At 46.7% G+C, this 18,604-nt stretch overlaps 1 protein-coding gene across 6 annotated transcripts in view; it reads right to left on the bottom strand.

Moving 5' to 3' along the window:
* RASAL1 (RAS protein activator like 1) overlaps positions 1 to 18,604 on the bottom strand; it is a 64,579-nt gene that overhangs the window by 42,355 nt on the left and 3,620 nt on the right. For all 6 annotated transcript variants that reach the window (XM_061603336.1, XM_061603334.1, XM_061603335.1 and 3 more), the window contains exons 2-3: positions 14,711 to 14,767; positions 6,646 to 6,759 (exon numbers count right to left, since the gene is read on the bottom strand). In XM_061603336.1, coding sequence (XP_061459320.1) covers positions 6,646 to 6,759; positions 14,711 to 14,767 — 171 coding nt within the window. The remainder of the gene's footprint in view (positions 1 to 6,645; positions 6,760 to 14,710; positions 14,768 to 18,604) is intronic.

Genomic DNA, 18,604 nt, shown 5'->3' with positions numbered 1-18,604 from the left:
GCGTACAAAATGTGCATTTTAGGATAAAAAGAGTAACAAAATGCATATTTTATGGGGGGAAATGTTCAAAGATAATGCAAAAATTGGGTGAAGTTGTTTTTTCCCCCTAAAAATAAAATAAAATTGCACGTTGTTGACATCTTTCCTTGCATTTTTTCAGCGCCGGGTCAAAACTTGCCTTTCTTCCCAGGCATTTGAAGGAATGAGACGATGTCGTCTCTGATCAGTATACTGCCAAAGCTTCCTGCGGCTGCACAGGGGTGTCGCTGTCTTATGGTTTTGTTTTTATAGCATGCTATGTTTGTCTTTATTCTTAACATTTCTGCAAATCACTTGGAGACCTTTGGGTATCAAGTGACTAATAAACCCAATAAACAACAGCAGTTGCAAAAACAGGGCAGAAAATACTTTTAAATACATGCAAAACTGACATGGGCCAGGAATAGAGCCTAGAAGCTGAAGTGATGAAACTGAAGTTATCGTACTTTGGACACATCATGAGAAGACATGATTCACTAGAAAAGACAGTAATGCTGGGAAAAACAGAAGGGAGTAGAAAAAGAGGAAGGCCAAACAAGAGATGGATTGATTCCATAAAGGAAACCACAGACCTGAACTTGCGAGATCTAAACAGGGTGGTTCATGACAGATGCTGTTGGAGGTCACTGATTCATAGGGTCGCCATAAGTTGCAATCGACTTGAAGGCATATAACAACAACAACAGCACTCCGAGACGGTACCGAGGCTTTTCACACAGTACATCTTCTTCCCCAGGAGGGGACCACCCACACATAGGCAGCCCTCCCTAGTGCAACCCAAAGCCCCGCTGAAGCTGATGGAGGCAGTGTGGGTCTCTGTCTGCAGAGAAGGCCACTGAGTCTCCGTGCACCTCCTTCGGCCTGACATTCCATCCCAAGAGTGAATGAGAGATCTCAGGCTAACCAGCTCCTGACGTCTTTCTCCCTCCTCTACCATCAGAGGCAAACCCCCACGGCAACTTCCTTTGTGTAGGATACTGCCTTGTGCCCAGTCAGAATCCATGTCCATCTAGCCTAGTATCCTTCAAATACAATGCTCAGTGCTTTGAGTTGCATTCAGCTAAGTCCCGGTCAGAGGAGACCCATTGAAATTAAGGGGCCTAAGTTAGTCATGCCTATCAACTACAGTGGGCCTACTCTGAGTAGGTTTAGCATTGAATAAGTATCTTCAGAGACTGAAGGTTGCATTCAACTAAGTTCTACTTAGAGGAGGCCCATTGAAATGAACCTAAGTGGCTTGTGTCTCTCAATTTCAATGGATCTTCTCTGAGTAGAATTAATATTGGATACATTCCGAGAGTTCTCCAGCAGGAGCAGCTCAGAGAGGGCATCAGGCCTGCACCACATGGAATGCCCTGTGGCCAGTAGTATAGTGGAAAATTCAGAAGTACAGGGTCCCTTCATGATAGTCACATTACACCCCCTCACAGCCATGCCCCCTTTTCTACTTTCCCTCATTTCCCTGGCTCTCTCTGTTTTGCAAGTCCACACTCCACTACTATCCCTAGGAGCCAATCAGCATGAAAGGAGACTGTGTATTAGCTCCTGAGAAGAGTCTTCTCAGTGGCTGGCTCACCTCCTTTCACTCTGATTGGCTCCGATTAGCATGAAAAATACAAAGCCTCTTCTCAGTGGCTAACATACTCCCCTTTTTCATGCTGACTGGCCCATACATAAGGAGCTGGCTGGTACCCTGCTCCCAAAAAAGTAACAGGTCTGAGACCCCCTGCAACCCTGGACAATGACACTGCTGCCCGTGGCTTAAGATCCCACACCCTGCCTGCTAAAACTCAGAGTGGACCCCAGGCTCCTCCAGTGAGCAGCCTGGGGAGCCAGTTGTGGCAGGTGCCCATTGGGACTGGTAGGGCGGAAGGCAGAGAGACCAACAGTAGGTGGAGCCAGAGCCAATGACAGGCCAAGCCACTCCCTCATTGGTTGTTAAGCATGGAGCCAGACAGGCAGCGGCTATCTAAGGGCAGACTAAGATTGGTGGGGCAGCACTCCATCTGCCCTATAAGATCAGCCTCCAAACTGCCACAACTCAGGCCTTACCTCACCCCCACAGGAGCCAGCCATTGCAGAACAAGCTGCAGGCCCTTTAAGACAGCCTGATGCAGGAGGGTGGAGGACTCTCTGCCGCAGGCTATAAAACTAGGCCAGTTGCTCCAAGCTGGTACCAATGTAGCTTGTTGCTTACTTAGCTGCAGGATTGCTAGCTACGGCCTGGAGATCTCTCTTTTTTTTTAATGGTCCCTGCCTCAGGGGTTTTATTTGCATTGCTTTCAAACCTATCTTTACTAGGCTTCTGTACTGTTCGTAAACCTACTTTTAATTGTTTTCATTGCGTGCTTGTAGATCGCTTGAGATGCATGTGAAAGGTGAGTCTGATAATATTGATATTGATAACAATAAGTAGCCCAATACTTGCGGCACTGTCCAAGGTCCTGAACCTTTGGTACTCCTGAGCAACTCCACCTGACTGCTGTACCTCGTGGCCTGTCACCTGAGCTGCCTCCTCAGTGCAATGGAAACAAAAGCGCATCAGGGCAGGTACAAACAGCTGCTAGCCATGACGGCTATACACCACCCTCAGGATCAAAGGCACCATGTCCCTGAATAACAGCCAGTGGAGAACCACCACTGTTGCCCTCAACACCTTATAGAATCATAGTAGAGTTGGAAGGGGCCTATAAGGCCATCAAGTCCAACCCCCTGCTCAATGCAGGAATCCAAATCAAAGCATTCCCGACAGATGGCTGTCCAACTGCCTCTTGAATGCCTCCAGTGTCAGAGAGCCCACTACCTCTCTAGGTCATTGGTTCCATTGTCATACCGCTCTAACAGTTAGCCCTTAACAGAAGCAACGAGGTGAGTTTGTGACCAAGGAAAAACATATGCCGAAGGCTATGCTCTCATTTGGGGTGTGTGTGTAAATCCTGCAGAATTCAGTGGGGCTTATTTGAGAGTGCATGTACACAGGACTGTGTGATGTTCCTATATATTAGTGTATATATGGTAAGTGCTGGTTGTTTAGAGTATACATGGTAAGTAGTGAAAGAGGAGAGGGAGTGAATGGGCAATAGAATGCTTGATGATTGGCTGAATGTTTAAAATGGCTGACAGTATAAATGAAAGGAGGACAGGTAAATCTGGGTGAATGTGAGGTGGTGAATTGTGGAATCTGGGGGGAGAAGAGAAAGAGTGGATTGCTTGGTGGGGTTTAGAGAGTTGTTTACCAGGAGGGAGGTGGAGTTCGGATTAGGATTGAGTAAAACCATATGCTTATGTGCCTTAAGAAGAAATCTTGTTAATCTTGTTAGCTTTGTTATCTGTAATAAATACTTAATTTGGTTTACCAAAGGCCTGATCCTTGGCTGGGGTTTCACAGCCCAGAAGGGAGGGTAAGGTAATGACCAAGGCTGAAGGGGAACTGTAACAAATGGTGGCAGCGGTGAAGAGAATAACAATACCAGTATTCAGAGTCTCTGGGAATACTAGTATTGGGACGTTACTGGTGGTTGCCTAGCAGGGGGATCTGTTGAGATCTGTGCTAGAGCGGGGAGAGAAATCATAAGAGAGAGCGGTCCGGACTGGTGGAGTCCCTGGTGGTGCCTAGAGACAGGCAGTAACCACGAGCAGGTAGGAACCTGACAGGGAGAGCCAGGGAAGGACGCCTCACAGACTGCACCATACTTGTGGTGTGCATTGGATTGCAGCCTTCCTCTGACTCACAGTGGACCCGCTGAAATCAATGGATATGACTCACTGATTTCAATGGGTCTACTCTTGTGTATCTCAGATGGATAGACCTCTATGGGGGGGTTATACATATCAACATGCAAACATTCAAAACATATTTACACTTCTGTTTTCAAACTAATAATATTTTATTATACAGAATACATCACCATCTCATTTATTTATTATTACATTTATATCCTGTCTTCCCTCCAAGGAGCTGAAGGTGGCATTCGTAGTTCTCCTCCCTCTCTGTTTTATCCTCACAAAAAAACCTGTGAGGTAAGTTAGGCTGAGAGCAGGAGTGTAGTCGTCCAGGGTCTTAGACCTCTTACTTTTTTGGGAGCAGTGTCCCTATGTCTCCAGCATCCTATGAACCAATCAGCATGTAAAAGGAGTGTGTTAGCTGCTGAGAAGAGTCTTCTAACATTCCTCCTTGTCCTTTCCTGCTGATTGGAGCCAAACAGAGGAAAAGGAGATGAGTCAGCCACTGAGAAGACTCTTCTCAGTAGCTAACACTCTGCCCTTTCATGCTTATTGGCTCCTAGGAATTTATGTTGTTGTGGGGAAAGGCATTAACAAGAATCTCATTCTCATCCCAGCAGGAAAAAAAAAAGGATGAGAGGGAGCGTGGCTGTAACTATCATGAGGGGACCCTGCACTTCTGAATTTGCCACTACACTACTGGCTGAGAGACTGAGAGTGGCCCAAGGGTCACACAGCAAGCTTCATGGCTGAGTGGGGATTTGAACCTGGGTCTCCCAGATCCTAGTACAACACTCTAACCACTATACCATGCTGTCTGTCAGTCATCTAGAGACAATCTAATAACAACAACAATAAGCATCATCGGCGCTATTTTAATTGCTATAATAATTATTAATATCTGTTTTGACTTATCTCAAGTTATAATTCTATGTTAAATCTTTGCTTCTCATATTCTCCAAAGAGAAACCAACATTTGACAGATCGTTCCTGTTTTTGTGAGAGATGGCTGCTCCCCCGGTCTATCTGGCCCTGTGACTTTCCCTAGGCTACACCCCCTGCCTACTGGACCTGCTTTGCCGCCTCCTTGAATGGTTTTGCTTAGCTGGAACGCGTCCGTGAACTCTGACAACACATCTTCCTTGTCCGGATGGAGAACAGAGTAGGGTGTGAGAGAGCGTGTAGGAACCAGCCAACTGTATAAAGGGAAAATGTGTTGCTCCGCCCACTTTTGCCTCTGGCCCCACCCACCACTGGTATGTGGCCCCCCGGAAGTTTCCTAGAAAGGAATGTGGCCTTCGGGCTGAATATGTTTCCCCAACTCTATGTTAAACCATTCCATCGGTATTTCAGGGGAACGTCATTTAGCAGCTGATAATATTTCTGCCACAGCCGGTTAGTTTCCATCTGAAATGAAAGCACTTCAGGATTCTGTTTTATGAAGGTTAAGGCTGTACATAAGCAACGCAACTTCCTTCTCACACAATAGGATTATCTTCCAGACAACCCCTTCCAGCACACACAAGGCACCTTCATCAACACATCCCTGTCCAACAGAAACTATCCCGCTTGCCAGAAAACGGAAGCAGCAGGATAACCTAACCACCTGGCAGTCAGATTTGCATCTGTGGCCTCCGCTAAGCCCTTGTCCAGGAATTGGAAAGACTGGAAATAAATGCATTCCATTAAATGAAAACAAAAGGTTTAGGATGGTGTTTGTGTGCATGGAATGGCACCCTTGCCACTTGTGAAATAAATGTAAATCTGATTTGTTTTCTTCTGTAGAATTTGTAAAGATGGTTTCATTGTTTTTAGAGTTTGCTGAAATGATTTTATTGTTTTCAGGACTTGCGTTTTCTTCTGTTTTTATCTTGAACGCTACTTCGATGGCTTTATGTTATGAAGCAGTCTATAAATGTGTTAAATAAATTAATAATGTAGCTGTGTTTGCTTGTGTTGTCCTTTTCCCCCCCCGTTATTTACACCCTCGATAGAGTACAACATAGAAACTGCCCTCCCCCCCCCCACACGGTGGGTTTACCTGACACTGGCACAAGTGTCACTGATACAAGACCTCCGCCATTTTAATTTTCCACAGTGCCCTGACATAGCATCGCACTGGGGTGTTGAGGGAAATTAAAATGGCCATCCCATTGGGCAGTGTGGTAGCATGGGGCACGGGAAAAGCAGCATTTAAAAAGAAGGCCCAGGAGGACAGGTATTGATGGAAGGCCCTACCCGGGCCTTGACAGCTGCCTGAAAATGCCATGTGACGATGTCAGGCCTGTATTTACCAACCCTCCATTCCGATAATCTAAATTAACATTGTAAGCTCCTTGGGGCAAAGACCTCATTTTTTCATATGCCTTGTACATTGACAGCATGTACATTGTTGTCTTTTCAGTGCCTGCTGAAGACCTTCCTCTTTCAACAAGCCTTTTAAGTAGAGACCTTATCCCTGTCTGCATCTGTGATGGAATTGTTTTTAAGATGTCTTTAAAGATTTTTTTAAAAGATGTTGAGATGTTTTTGTTTCGAAGATGTTTTATAAATGCTTTATCACCTGTTTGCCACCCTGTGCTCCTTTTGGGAGGGTGGGATATAAATTTAATAAATAAATGAATAAATAATATATAAATGGTTATTAACAGCAATAGTAATTTCTTGCAATAACCTAGGCTGAGGGTAGAGTTGAGGTCATATCAAGTCCGCATTACAGCTCTGTCTATCATTCCCATAAATTTTGTGATTGTAGGTTGTTTTTAATTGCTTTGAATGCTATCTTTTATAAATGGTTGGAACCTGCCCTGGGACCTTTGAGTGAAGAGTGGGTAATAAATGATGATGATGATGATGATAAAACAATAACAACCACTGACTTACCCAATGGTGTCTTCATCCAGAACATAGAAAGAGAGGTTGTGGAACCCCATTGGAAGGTGCAGAGTGTATTCCTCCCCCCAGAAAGGGTTGAGGCTCTTCCACACTGTGGCAGTCCTGCAGAAAGGAACCAGGAAAGATGTCAATGCTGGACACACCTGGTCTTTTGAAGTGTCAGAAGGCTGGGCTCCTAACTTTCATGGCCATATCCACATCAGACATTCAAAGCAGGATCATACCACTTGAAACAGTCATGGCTTCCCCCCCAATAGAATCCTGGGAAGTGTAGTTTGTGAAGGGTTCTGAGAGTTATCAGGAGACCTCCTGTTCCTCTCACAGAGCTACAGTTCCCAGAATTCCCTGGGAAGAGGGAGTAATTGTTAAACCACTCTTGGAATTGTAGCTCTGTGAGGGGAATCGGGGGGGGGAGTCTCCTAACATCTCTCAGCCCCCTTCACAAACTACAGTTCCCACAATTCTCTGCGAAAGCCATGACTGTTAAAGTGGTATAATAGCTTTAAATGCATAGTGCAGATGGGGCCTGTATATATCTTAGGCAGAGCTTGGAAAAGTTACTTTTTTGGACTACAACTCCCATCAGCCCACTCCAGTGGCCATGCTGGCTGGGGCTGATGGGAGTTATAGTTTAAAAAAGTAACTTTTCCAAGCTCTGATAGGGATGAGTGAGAATTTTAATTCAGTTTGCATTTCAAGCAGAATTTATCAGATTTGCACTTTCTGAAACAATATGAGAACTGAAACATAGCCATCCTTCAAAATTCACATTTATTAGAATTTTGAGATGCAGCTTGCCAACTAAACAACATTTATAAAAATGCATGTATTAGGGGAAAGTGTGCATAAAAATGAATACACAAGTGACAATAACAGGCAAAAAGGCATGATGTGATGAGAAAAGGCTTGCAAAAATGTGTACCTTTGTCAAAACTGCCTACATAAATGTGTTTCTTTGGAGAAATTCGCACTAAAATGGTGGGGGATTTTCATGAGGATTTAAAAAAAAATGCATAGATTGCTTCAGAAATGTAGAGGACTGAATTTAACATTAGAAAAGTGAGAAACTGAGACAACTGAAATTGACAGATCTTTCCATCCCTAATATTTCTACATCTGAATTATGTTGTCTTATTTATTAATCATCGTCTTCAAAAGAGCTTAGGGCAACGCACCTCTGATATACATCCAAAAAAGAAGTGATCCTAGAGTGGGTTTTTGGTTAGCCCTTTGCCTGACATGCGAGGTTTTGTATGTGGAGACAGCATGTTATGAGGAGAAGCATTCAGACATCCAGTTCCCCTACCTGCAGCCCAGCAACAGATCTACTGAATGGGTGCAAGGGTCCCTGACCGATCCAAAGAAAGGGGATGGAAGGAGCTGTCCATTTCGCTTTTCTCAAATTTCTAATTTTTCCAATCTAAAGCACAGCTCTCAACGTTTCTGTAGCAATTTGTGAATTTGTATTTTTGAAAAATCCTCACAACAATTCTCTAGCATTTCAATGCAATTTCCTCCTAATAAACACATTTCTGTATGCAAGTTTGACTAACACACACATTTTTGCTCTTAATGTAATGCATTTTTATGTCACTTTCACAAATATATTCATTTTTAAGCACACTTTCTCCTAACACATGCATTTTTGTAAGCACTGGCTGGCTGGAGAAATGCATCGCAAAATTCAGGACAGCACAAATTTCAAAGGATGGCTCTGTGTGGGCTCTCATATTGTCTCCAAAAGCGCAGATTTTATCGATTCAGCTTTAAATACGAACAGAATTGAATTTCTCCCCTCCTCCCCAGTCCAAAGGCTCCCTCCCCACTGCCTGCCCATCACAACGCTTGGGATGCTGTGCAACTCTGATCCCCTTCCCAGTCTACCTAGAGTCCCGCACTTAGATTTTTATAAGTGCTAAACCAGGGATAGGGTGGAGAGGGGAGAGAGAGACTTGTGGACGCCAGACCCCAGCCAGTGTGAGTCAATGGTCAGGAATGATGGGCATGAGAGTCCCAACACCATCCAGAGGGTGACAGGTTCTCCATCTGTGGACTGAACTGACAACTTTATTGACCTTAGAAGGGACTACCTAGTTACTTTTGACACCGTTTTTCTCTCTCTCTTGCCTTCAAGGTAAAAGCAATATGCTTATTGGAAAACAGTGGAAAAAATCCAGAACTTTAGCACAGCTTAAAATTCAGAGTTGTGTATGGAATGTGTGTGTGTGTGGGAAGATTTAAAAAAAAATTAAATGTGATACAAATGGAAATACAATAGTTATTCCCCATAGCGCCTGCAATCAAGCCCCGCACTGCAGGCAAGGTGAGAGAGAGTGGAGGGCAACAACCTTGCAGTGCGGCCCACTATTGTTGTCCAGTGTTATTAGAGACTTAAGAAAATGTATCGCGCCAGGAGCCCCCTTTTTGCACATTGGTCAGGGTGATTAAACAGCGCTTACAAACGCTGCAATGGGCCTTGCAACTCCAGCTTTCCTCCATCCCAAGATCTATTATATTTTCTGTCCACAGCTATTTTGGGCTTCCACAAATAAGACACACTTCAGGCTGCAAGAAAAAGGTTGTTCTGGTTCAGTTCCCACCTCCGTCACCCTCTCCCTACAAAAAGCCAGTTTTGGCATGCAGTTGCTCCAGCCACTTTTGTGCAAAGACACCAGTCAAACAGCAGCGTGTCAACAAGCAGACTCCACAGCAAACAGGGAAACGATGATGGGATAGAGCGCTAGGCTCCCTATCCCCATGCTCTCAGCAAGCTCACTGAGCCAGGCCTCAGTCTGAGACCAAGAGGATGGTGCTTCAAGCCTTTCACCTAAGGGGAAGCTCAGCAGCAAAGCATTTGCAGAAGGTCCCAAGTTCAATCCCAGGTAGGGCTGGGAAAGACTAAGCATTCTGCGTCATGGGATGACCCTGAGTTCTTTTGTAAGTAGAGAGAAACCGTCTCTTTATGCAATTTCTCCAGACTATGTGTAATTTTACACACCTAATTTTATACAGTCTCCAGGAAGCATTGCTAGATTATTAGTTTGGGATTTTCACACACCCCATTTGGAATCTTTTATATCCCTCCCCCTGACTCGCCTTTTCTGGGCCAACCACTTTGCTGTGGGGTGTCAAACCTGAAGCATGAACGGAAGGAATGTTGAAGCTTATTGCCTCTTTCCCGCAACACATTCGGGGATCGTAGCCTGGCTGAGGAAAGGACTGTAGCTCAGTGGCAGAGCGTCTGCCTTGCATGCAGAAGGTCAGAGGTTCAATCCCCAGTATCTCCGGGTAGGGTTAAGAAAAGATTCCTGTCTGAAACCCTGGAGAGCGTCTGCCAGTCAGTGTGGGCAACACTGCGTTAAATGGACCAATGGTCTGACTTGGTATAAGACGGCTTCCTAAGATGCCCTCAGCGCCACCCCTCCCTCGCCTGGTTAATCATTTACCATCAGGAGGATAAATCCTTACAGCGCAATCTTGCCCTGTCTTCCAGCCTCTTGAAATGTCATTAGCTTCCTCTTGAGCAAATATTTGAGGAGGGATAAAAGGAGAAAGGCGGGTCAAGGCTGGGGATCACACAGCCCCAAGATTCCTGGAGGATCTCGCCAATTTCCAGCATAGGAGGAGGAGCGCAGGGGTTCCTTGACACCTCTGGGCACCGTGCAATACCAAATGGATGCCAAGCTGTCAGTCATGCTTGACACGCTGCCAATATAGCCAACCCACCGCATGTTTCGCAGAAGGGAAAGTGGAGGCTGAAGAAATGCACTGGGATGAGCTGGATTTTATTTTATTTTTAAAAAATTACTTTTAAATGCCAGAAGTGTGCAGCACCTTTGGGAAGGGCTGCCGCTCAGTGGTAGAGCGTTTGTTTTGCGTCCCAAGGTCAGTCCCTTGGCATCTCTAGGTAGGGCTGGGAGAGATTCCCTGTGTGAAACGCTAGACAGCCACTGCCAGTCAGTGTTGGCAGTACTAAGCTAGATGGACCAGTGGATCTGACTCTGGATAAGGAGCTTCCTAGGAATCTTAATGCTAACAAACAGGATTATGTGCACATTCAACAAGAGTGTAACTACATAATTCATCAATGTAGAAGAGCAATAATTACATTTTTACTGGGATGTATCACCTGACTAAGGCTGCAATCCAATTGCAGCAGTACACACTTACCTGGCAGTAAATCTCATTGAACCCAATGGAGCTTACTTCTGAGTAGACATGTACTGGATTGCAGCCTAAGTGTAGTGGCTACAGTGATGGGCTAGGGGCCTGGGAGACCAGACTTCAAATCCAGCCTCAGGCTTTCAGCCTGCCTAACCTACCTCACAGGGTTGTTGTGAATATAAAAATGGGGAGGGGAAGAACCATGTGTTGCATCTGGAGCTCTCTGGAGGAAAGGTGAGATGGAACTGGGGCAGAGACCTCCTGTTGTCTGGCACTGTCTACAGGACCAATTATGTCATTGTTGTTCCAGTTTGATTGCCATGGCTTGCCCCCAGAAATCCTGGGAAATAGTTTAATGAGAGTGCTGGGAAATCTGTTAGAGACCCCGAGCTACCCTGTCGCAGAACTAGACAGACAGCGTGGCATAGTGGTTAGGGTGTTATGCTAGGACTTGGGAGACCAGGGTTCAAATCCCCACTCAGCCAATGAAGCTCACTGGGCGACCTTGGACCAGTCACACCCTCTCAGCCTAACCTACCTCACAGGACCGTTGTGATGATAACATGGAGGGGGGGGGAGGCCAGGCATACCACCTTCAGCTCCTTGGAGGAAAAATGGGACGTAAACGGAATAATAAAGAAATATAGTCTTTATTATTTGTGTTTAACCTAGGATACCTTGGAGAAAAGGGGACTGAGCCAGATTGGCGGGGATATGCCCTCTCGCCTCTGTTTAACAGGCACCTCCAGACTATGCTATTTTCAGCTAAATTCAGACTGCGCTAGTTACGGCTGATTGGGACTTCTTGCGCAGCAAACCAGCTCCCCCAAAATATGGGACTTTTTTGTGATAAAGAACATCAGAAGCTGCCTTACCCCAAGTCAGGTAATTGGTCCATCTAGCTCAATACTGTCTACACTGACTGGCAGCAGCTCTTCAGGAAACTGACAAGAGAATGCCATGGAAAGTGTGGGCTGACACCTGCTTTGAAGCAACTGTCATATAACCTCCCTGCAAACAAGTCGGAACGAATGCTCATTTAAGCAGCCAACGTTATCTAATCTCCCTGCAAACAAGTCAGGATGAATGTTCCACCAACAGGTCCTCTGGAAGCCTCCTGGCTATTTGCGAAGCACAAGAAAATCAGCTGTGAAAAGCTCCAAGAGACAACCAGCCTCCTGCTCCAAAACCACAAGGGAGAGCGCTGCTGAATACCTTGCAGTGGATTAGCACTCCCTGCGGCTAGGAGTTCTCAGATTTTAACTGAACATCTGAATATCTCTGTTGGCGACCAAGCAGGGTGCCACATGGCTGCCAACCAGCACCAATGGCCACAGATCTGCCTGAAGCACCCCATCCGGCCCCTCATTATGTGTAATCCCTGTGAAGTGAGTTTCACTTCTTTTTTTAAATTTAATTTTTATTAACTTTTTGAGAACAAATTATACATCAATTACAACCTCCAAAACATGAGTACTGTTTGACATAAAAAGAAAAACATATAGCCCTGAAATGGAAAGTCGATGCTGACTTATGGCAACCCTATGAATAGAGATTTCATGGTAAGCTGTATTCAGAGGGGGGTTACCATTACCTCCCTCTGAGGCTAGTCCTCCCCAGCTGGTGAGGGCCTGCTCAGCTTGCCACAGCTGCACAAGCCAGCCCCTTCCTTGCCCGCAACTGCCAGCTGGGGGCAACTGGGCTCCTTGGGACTATGCAGCTTGCCCACAGCTGCACAGATGGTAGGGCACATGTAACCCCTGAGCCACTCCCTGTGGGGGTGATCTTTAGCTGGCCCTTGACGCCCAGGAGACAGGAGCGGGGATTTGAACTCACAGACTCTGGACTCCCAGCCAGGCTCTCCTCCCCACTGTGCTATACCAGCTGTATATATAACCATAAAGAACCTAAAATTCCCCACTTCCCCTTTGCTGCAGAATACTGAGATTAAAGCCAGTATATATTGAAAATCAGAACATTATTGAAATGAAGTTAAAAGACAAATGTCGGGCATGTGAACATACAAATGCAGATCTTTGAAACATACACCAATATTCATCTGTCGACTTATAATTACAAAGCAACAACAACAAAAAGGAAATTGCATACGATTTTAGGCTTTCCAAATTTGAGAAAAGCAAGTTTAACTTTTGGCTCAGAGGTTTGGTGGCACACGTCATAGACAACAGCTGGATTTGGAAGCCTGGCCGAGAAGAATATTTCTCAAAGCAACGCTACCTGTGGAGGCAGGGCCGGTTCTAAAGGGTGGCCAGGTTGGGCACTGGCCCGAGCGCCCCAGGGCTACAGGAGCCCCTGAGGGGCCCTCTGCTCCCCTTCCGTGATCCGTGCCCCCCCCCACTTGCCTGTCAGCCGGCTTTTTAGCATTGCCCTTAATGAAGATGGCGGCCGCAGCTTCCCTAAGGTACTGAAGCTGCTGCCGCCATCTTAGTTGATGGCAGAGATGTGCACACGTGGTACGCACGTGTGCCACCAAGAAAGATGGCGGCGGAGGCTTCATTCCCCTTAGGGAAACCGCGGCTGCCATCTTCATTAAGGGCAATGGTAAAGACTAGACAGGTAGAGGGGCCATGGGGAGGCACGGGGGGGGGGCGCGCCAGGCAAGCTGATGCCCAAGGGCCCCCACATGCCTGGAGCCGGCCCTGTGTGGAGGCAGAGTCCAGACTACCCTTCATCAACCTGGAGCCCTCCAAATGTTTTGGACTACAACTAAGGATGGAAAGATCTGTCAATTTCGGTTCTCTCCGTTTCTTGTCTTTCTAATCCTAAATTCAGTTCTCCACATTTCTGCAGCAATTTGCAATGTTTTTAAAGAAAAAAAAAATCCTCATGGAAATTCTCCAGCATTTTAGTGCTGATTTCTCCTAATAAACACATTTTTATAGGCAGTTTTGACCAATGTACATGTTTCTGAAAGCCATTTCTGGTCACAGAATGCCTTTTTGCATCTTAGATTCACTAAGACAAGCATTTTCATACACACTTTCCCCTAACATATGCACTTTTGTAAACACTGGTTAGTGAACTGCATTGGTGTGCTTCAGTTCTCATATTGTTTCAGAAACTGTGAATTTGGGTTGAAACGTGAACGGAATCAAAATTCTCGCCCATCCCTAACTACAACTCCTATCAGTCTCACCCAGCATGGCCGTTTGGGATCACAACTCCCACCACTTCTGGATGGGGCTGACTTGAGTTGTACTCCACAACTCCTCTGAATACCAGCTGCTGGGAAACAACAGAGGGCTATTTCCACTACATCCCACTTGTGGTCTTCCCAGAGGCATCTGATTGGCCACTGTGAGAATCGGGAAGTGGGACTAGCCTTCAGTCTGACCAGCTGGGCTCTCCTGAAGGTTTTAACAGAGGGAGTAAAGAGAGGTGAAAGGACAGAGCGAGGGCAGGGGAAAGGTCCATTACACATCGCTGCAGCGACATACATTCTGAAGGCCAAACTACACGTGATGTAATTAATGCTTAAAAAAAGAAAAGTGCGCTTAACCTGGCCATTTGCATTTTGGGGAAACAGCAGCTGTGGGGCCCTGAATCAGATACTGGACCTACACCAGTTTCCTGTTGAAAATCAGAACTCATTGTTATTTGCCCCCAAGGATGCTTTTGACTGCAAACAGTAACTTTCAGGGGGCAAATGGCAGCCGGGGAGGGAATAAATTTTCAACAGGCAAACCGGCCCAGGATCCCAGCCTAGACTGGGAGCACAGTCCAGATCAGAGTCCCACTGCATGCTAAAGGTTGAGCATGCTAAAGCATGAATAACATCATGCGCGGTATGGCCCGGAGGCAGTAGACAGGAGTCGATGAGAAAAGAGATTTGGAAGCCCCAAACCAACTGGCCTGAACATCTGCTTACCTGGCCACCACCTCGTTATCGACCTTGATGATGCAATAGGGGTCACTGGTGCCGGACCTTTGGGAGAAATAAAACAAAACACGGATGAGCATTACACCATCCCCACAGTTGCAATGCGCAATCTAAGGAAGATCCTTTCTAAAATGCCAGGGCAGCCCTGCCACAGGGTGACAGGGGCACCAATGTCCACTTCAGATAGTTGATTTTAAAGAGAAGCCACCTGGAAGGAAAACAAATAGCCAAACTAAAGTGAAGCATTCCAGTTTAGCTATTTGTTTTCCTTGCAGCTCGCTTCTCTTTAAAATCAACTCTTTCTCTTTCTTCAAAATCTATACTGGGGCTAACATCCTTACTTTGTCAGATCTTAAGATCCCATCCAAGAACTTCAACCCTGATGGGATTCACCCACAGAGTAGAATGGGGATGGAGACCCTTTTCCAGTCCAAGGGCTGCATTCCCTTTGGGGCAACCTTCGGGGAAGGGCACATTCCAGTGGCAGGCAGAGCCAGAGGTAAACATGGGAAGAGCAATAAATGTGAATGCCACCTTTGTACAGCCACTCTCGCCACTCTCACGTCTCTCTCTCTCTCTCACTATCCTCCATCCAGGCAAACAAGAAGCATTATGAGAGTTGGCCACATTCCAGCCAGGAAAAACACTCAAGGAGGGTGCAAAACAGAGCTGGTAATAAGTTAGGGAGAGTGGGTAGCCTGGTTAGAGTCCCAAGGGCCAGAAAAAGAGGCCCAGAGGGCCACGTGTGGGCCTGAGGTTCCCCATCCCTGGTTGCAACCTTAAATATTTAATTCACAGGAATGTAGGAATCTGCCTTGAACTGTCAGGCTCCATGGTCTACCTAGCTCAGCATGGTCCACAGCGCTATTCTTCAACCCTGGGTTCCCAGATGTTGACGGACTGCAGCTCCCATCAACCCCAGCCAGTTTAGCCAATGGCTAAGGATGATGGGAGCTGTAGTCCAACAACATCCAAGGACCCAAGGCTGAAGAACGGTGGTCCAGCTGCAGCTCTCCAGCGTTCCAGACAGGGAGTCTCTCCCAGCCCTACCTGGAGATGCCATTGGGGACTTAACCTGGGGCCTTCTGCATGCAAGGCAGATGCTCTACCACTGAGCTACAACCCTTCCCCTAATAAGAACCTGCCTTATATTGAGTCAGATCATTGGTCCTAGTCCATCTAGCTTAGCATTGTCTGCACTGACTGGCAGCCACTCTCTGGGATTTGAGGCAGGGGAGATTCCCAGCCCTACCTGGAGATGCCATTGGGGACTGAACCTGGGGCCTTCTGCATGCAAAGCAGAGGCTCTAACCACTGAGCTACAGCCCTTCCCCAAATTCCAGCCTCGCCTCTGGTGGTTCCCTATCTCTGGAGGTTTCTATTCTTGCACTGGTTTTCTTCCTTTCCTTCTTTCATTTTTTAATGCCGTGTAATCAAGAAGCCAGAGCGGCAAAAGAGGAGACAAACATGCCCCTTTCTTGCGCTCCTTGCCACGCGCGCAGCTGAGTTCTCCCCGGCTGGCATCTCAGCACAACATATCATTATGCTCGACTTCTCCTCCCCTTCCATTATTTATAGATTAATATCCGCCTGAATTGTAACTTGATAACTAATAATAGTAACTTGATTCAGCCTCCCGAACTCTGATGGGCAAAGTCTGTCAGTGCAAGACCACTGTTCAAAATCAGAAGGATTGTAGCATAGAACTAACTGACTAACTAATAATATTAACAACAACAACACATTTGTATAGTGATTGCAAGCATTAGAAGCACTTCACATCCGTTATCTTGTCAGAATCCTTACAACAGCCCTGCAGTGTAAGCCAGTATTATTATCTCCCATATTGAAGATGGGGGAATGAGGCTAAGAGAGACATAGTTTGCCTAGCAAGTTCATCATGGTGAAGGCAAGATTCGAACCAGGGACTTCCCCCCTTGCAACTCTGTCACTCTGTCTGTAATTCTATGAATGGGCCCTTTAAGCAGGAGTGGGGAGTCTTTTTCTTTCTTTCTGTTGACAGACTTCCCTGGGGGGAGGGGGTTGTAGTGTAGTGGCAAATGCAGAAGTGAAGAGTTCCTTCGTGACAGTCGCAGCCACACCCCCTTAGCAGCCACACCCCCTTGTCTCCGAGTCCACACTCCATTGCCACAGCTATTGAGAAGAGTCACCTCCTTTTGCTCTGATTGGCTCCAACCAGCGCAAAAAGACAAGGACTGTTCCCAGTGGCTAACGTGCTCTCCTTTCATGATGAATGGCTCATAAGCAGGGACCCTGCTCCTAAAAAAGTAAGGGGTCTACAACCCCTTGAGTACTCAGATGACTACACCCCTGCTGTGTGTGTGTGTAATATTTTGGGGACTGTGCGCCAGTGGGGAACAAAGCAGAGGACAGAGATGGCCAGGGTCAGAACCAAAAGTAGACAAGTCCACCCCCTTTTCTTCTTGCTCCCTCTCTCTGATACCTCTTTCTCCCCCACCCCCCTGGTTGCACGCACACCATACATTTAAATCACATTCAAAGCACATCTCCCTCCACCCCAACAAAGAATCCTGGGAATCCTGGGCGTCCGCCGGGGGGGGGGGGTAAAGGGGCACCTGACTCCACCCTGGAATTCTAAATGTAATGATGAGTGGTGGGTTGCCAATGACACGTTGTGCCCCACCCCCTGGAAATATTTCTGTGGACACTCTTGCCTGGAACTGTAGCTATGTCAAGGGTACATGACAATTCCCAGAATTATTCGGGAGGGGAGGATTTGCTCTGAATGTGCTTTAAATGTATGGTGTGTACACAGCCCACCCCTAGAATCATAGAATAGTAGAGTTGGAAGGAGCCTATAAGGCCATCGAGTCCAACCCCCTGCTCAATGCAGGAATCCAAATGCAGGAATCTCCTATATCCCCTTCTCTCTCTCTCTCTGACACCCTCTTTCTCTCTCTGACACCCTCCCCGCATCATTCCAACACTCCCCTCTCTTCGCCCCCCCCCTCAGTAAGAGCCTAAACAGCACCCTGCTGGATCAAGTCAAAGGCTCATCTAGTCTAATATTGTTTTCTTACAGTGGCCCCCCAGAAATTTCTGGGAAGCCCCCACAAACAGGACCTGAGCATTTAAGAGCATTCTCCCCACTTGGGATTTCCAGCAACTGGCATTCAGGGACTACCAGTGGAGGCAGAACATAGCCATCCTGGCTAACAGGCTCTCAGAGCAATTTGCCGGGGGGGGGGGGGGCTTTTGCAATCCGCCAAGGACCGCGGGTTGCCCATCCCTGCTTTAAAAAAAAGAAGCGTCTGCGCCGCGCTCCCTTGCAATCTCGTGCGCCAGCCTCTGAAGCAGGCAGTGCAAAGAGATGTCACCACATCCATGGAAACTGGAAAATGCCACGAGCCAGATTCAACTCAGAGCCGGTTTCCACTTAGCTGACTCGGGAGAAAGCCTGCGTGTGGGTGAGCGTGCATGTATTTTCCACACAAGCCATTTGCTTTTGGGCCCTGTTCGTGATCTGGGTTCTGTCTATAAAACTATCAGCACGATGCGACGCTTACAACAGGCAAGATTTCTCTGGAAAGCTTGCAAGTAGGAAGGGCAATTGCATACTAGTATTCAGAGGCATACCAGCTGGGAATTGTGAACTTTCCCTTCAGCTACAATGAGTAAAATCTCTGCACAGACCTTCCTGCTCCATAAATGTGGCTGGTTCTCTTTTCTTGTCCTTTTTTGGTTCAAAGCCAGGTCAAGCTTTAAAAGAATGGTCATGCTCAGTGAGAAAGTCACATCCAGACCCTACATTTAAAGCACACGCCGTCCCCCAAAGAATCCTGGGAACTGTAGGTTGCCCCCCGCCAGAGCTATAACTCCCAGCACCCTTAACAAACGACA

Source organism: Rhineura floridana, chromosome 19 (assembly GCF_030035675.1).
Source record: "Rhineura floridana isolate rRhiFlo1 chromosome 19, rRhiFlo1.hap2, whole genome shotgun sequence".
Taxonomy (NCBI): domain Eukaryota; kingdom Metazoa; phylum Chordata; class Lepidosauria; order Squamata; family Rhineuridae; genus Rhineura; species Rhineura floridana.
This window is presented reverse-complemented; position numbering and strand designations above follow the sequence as displayed.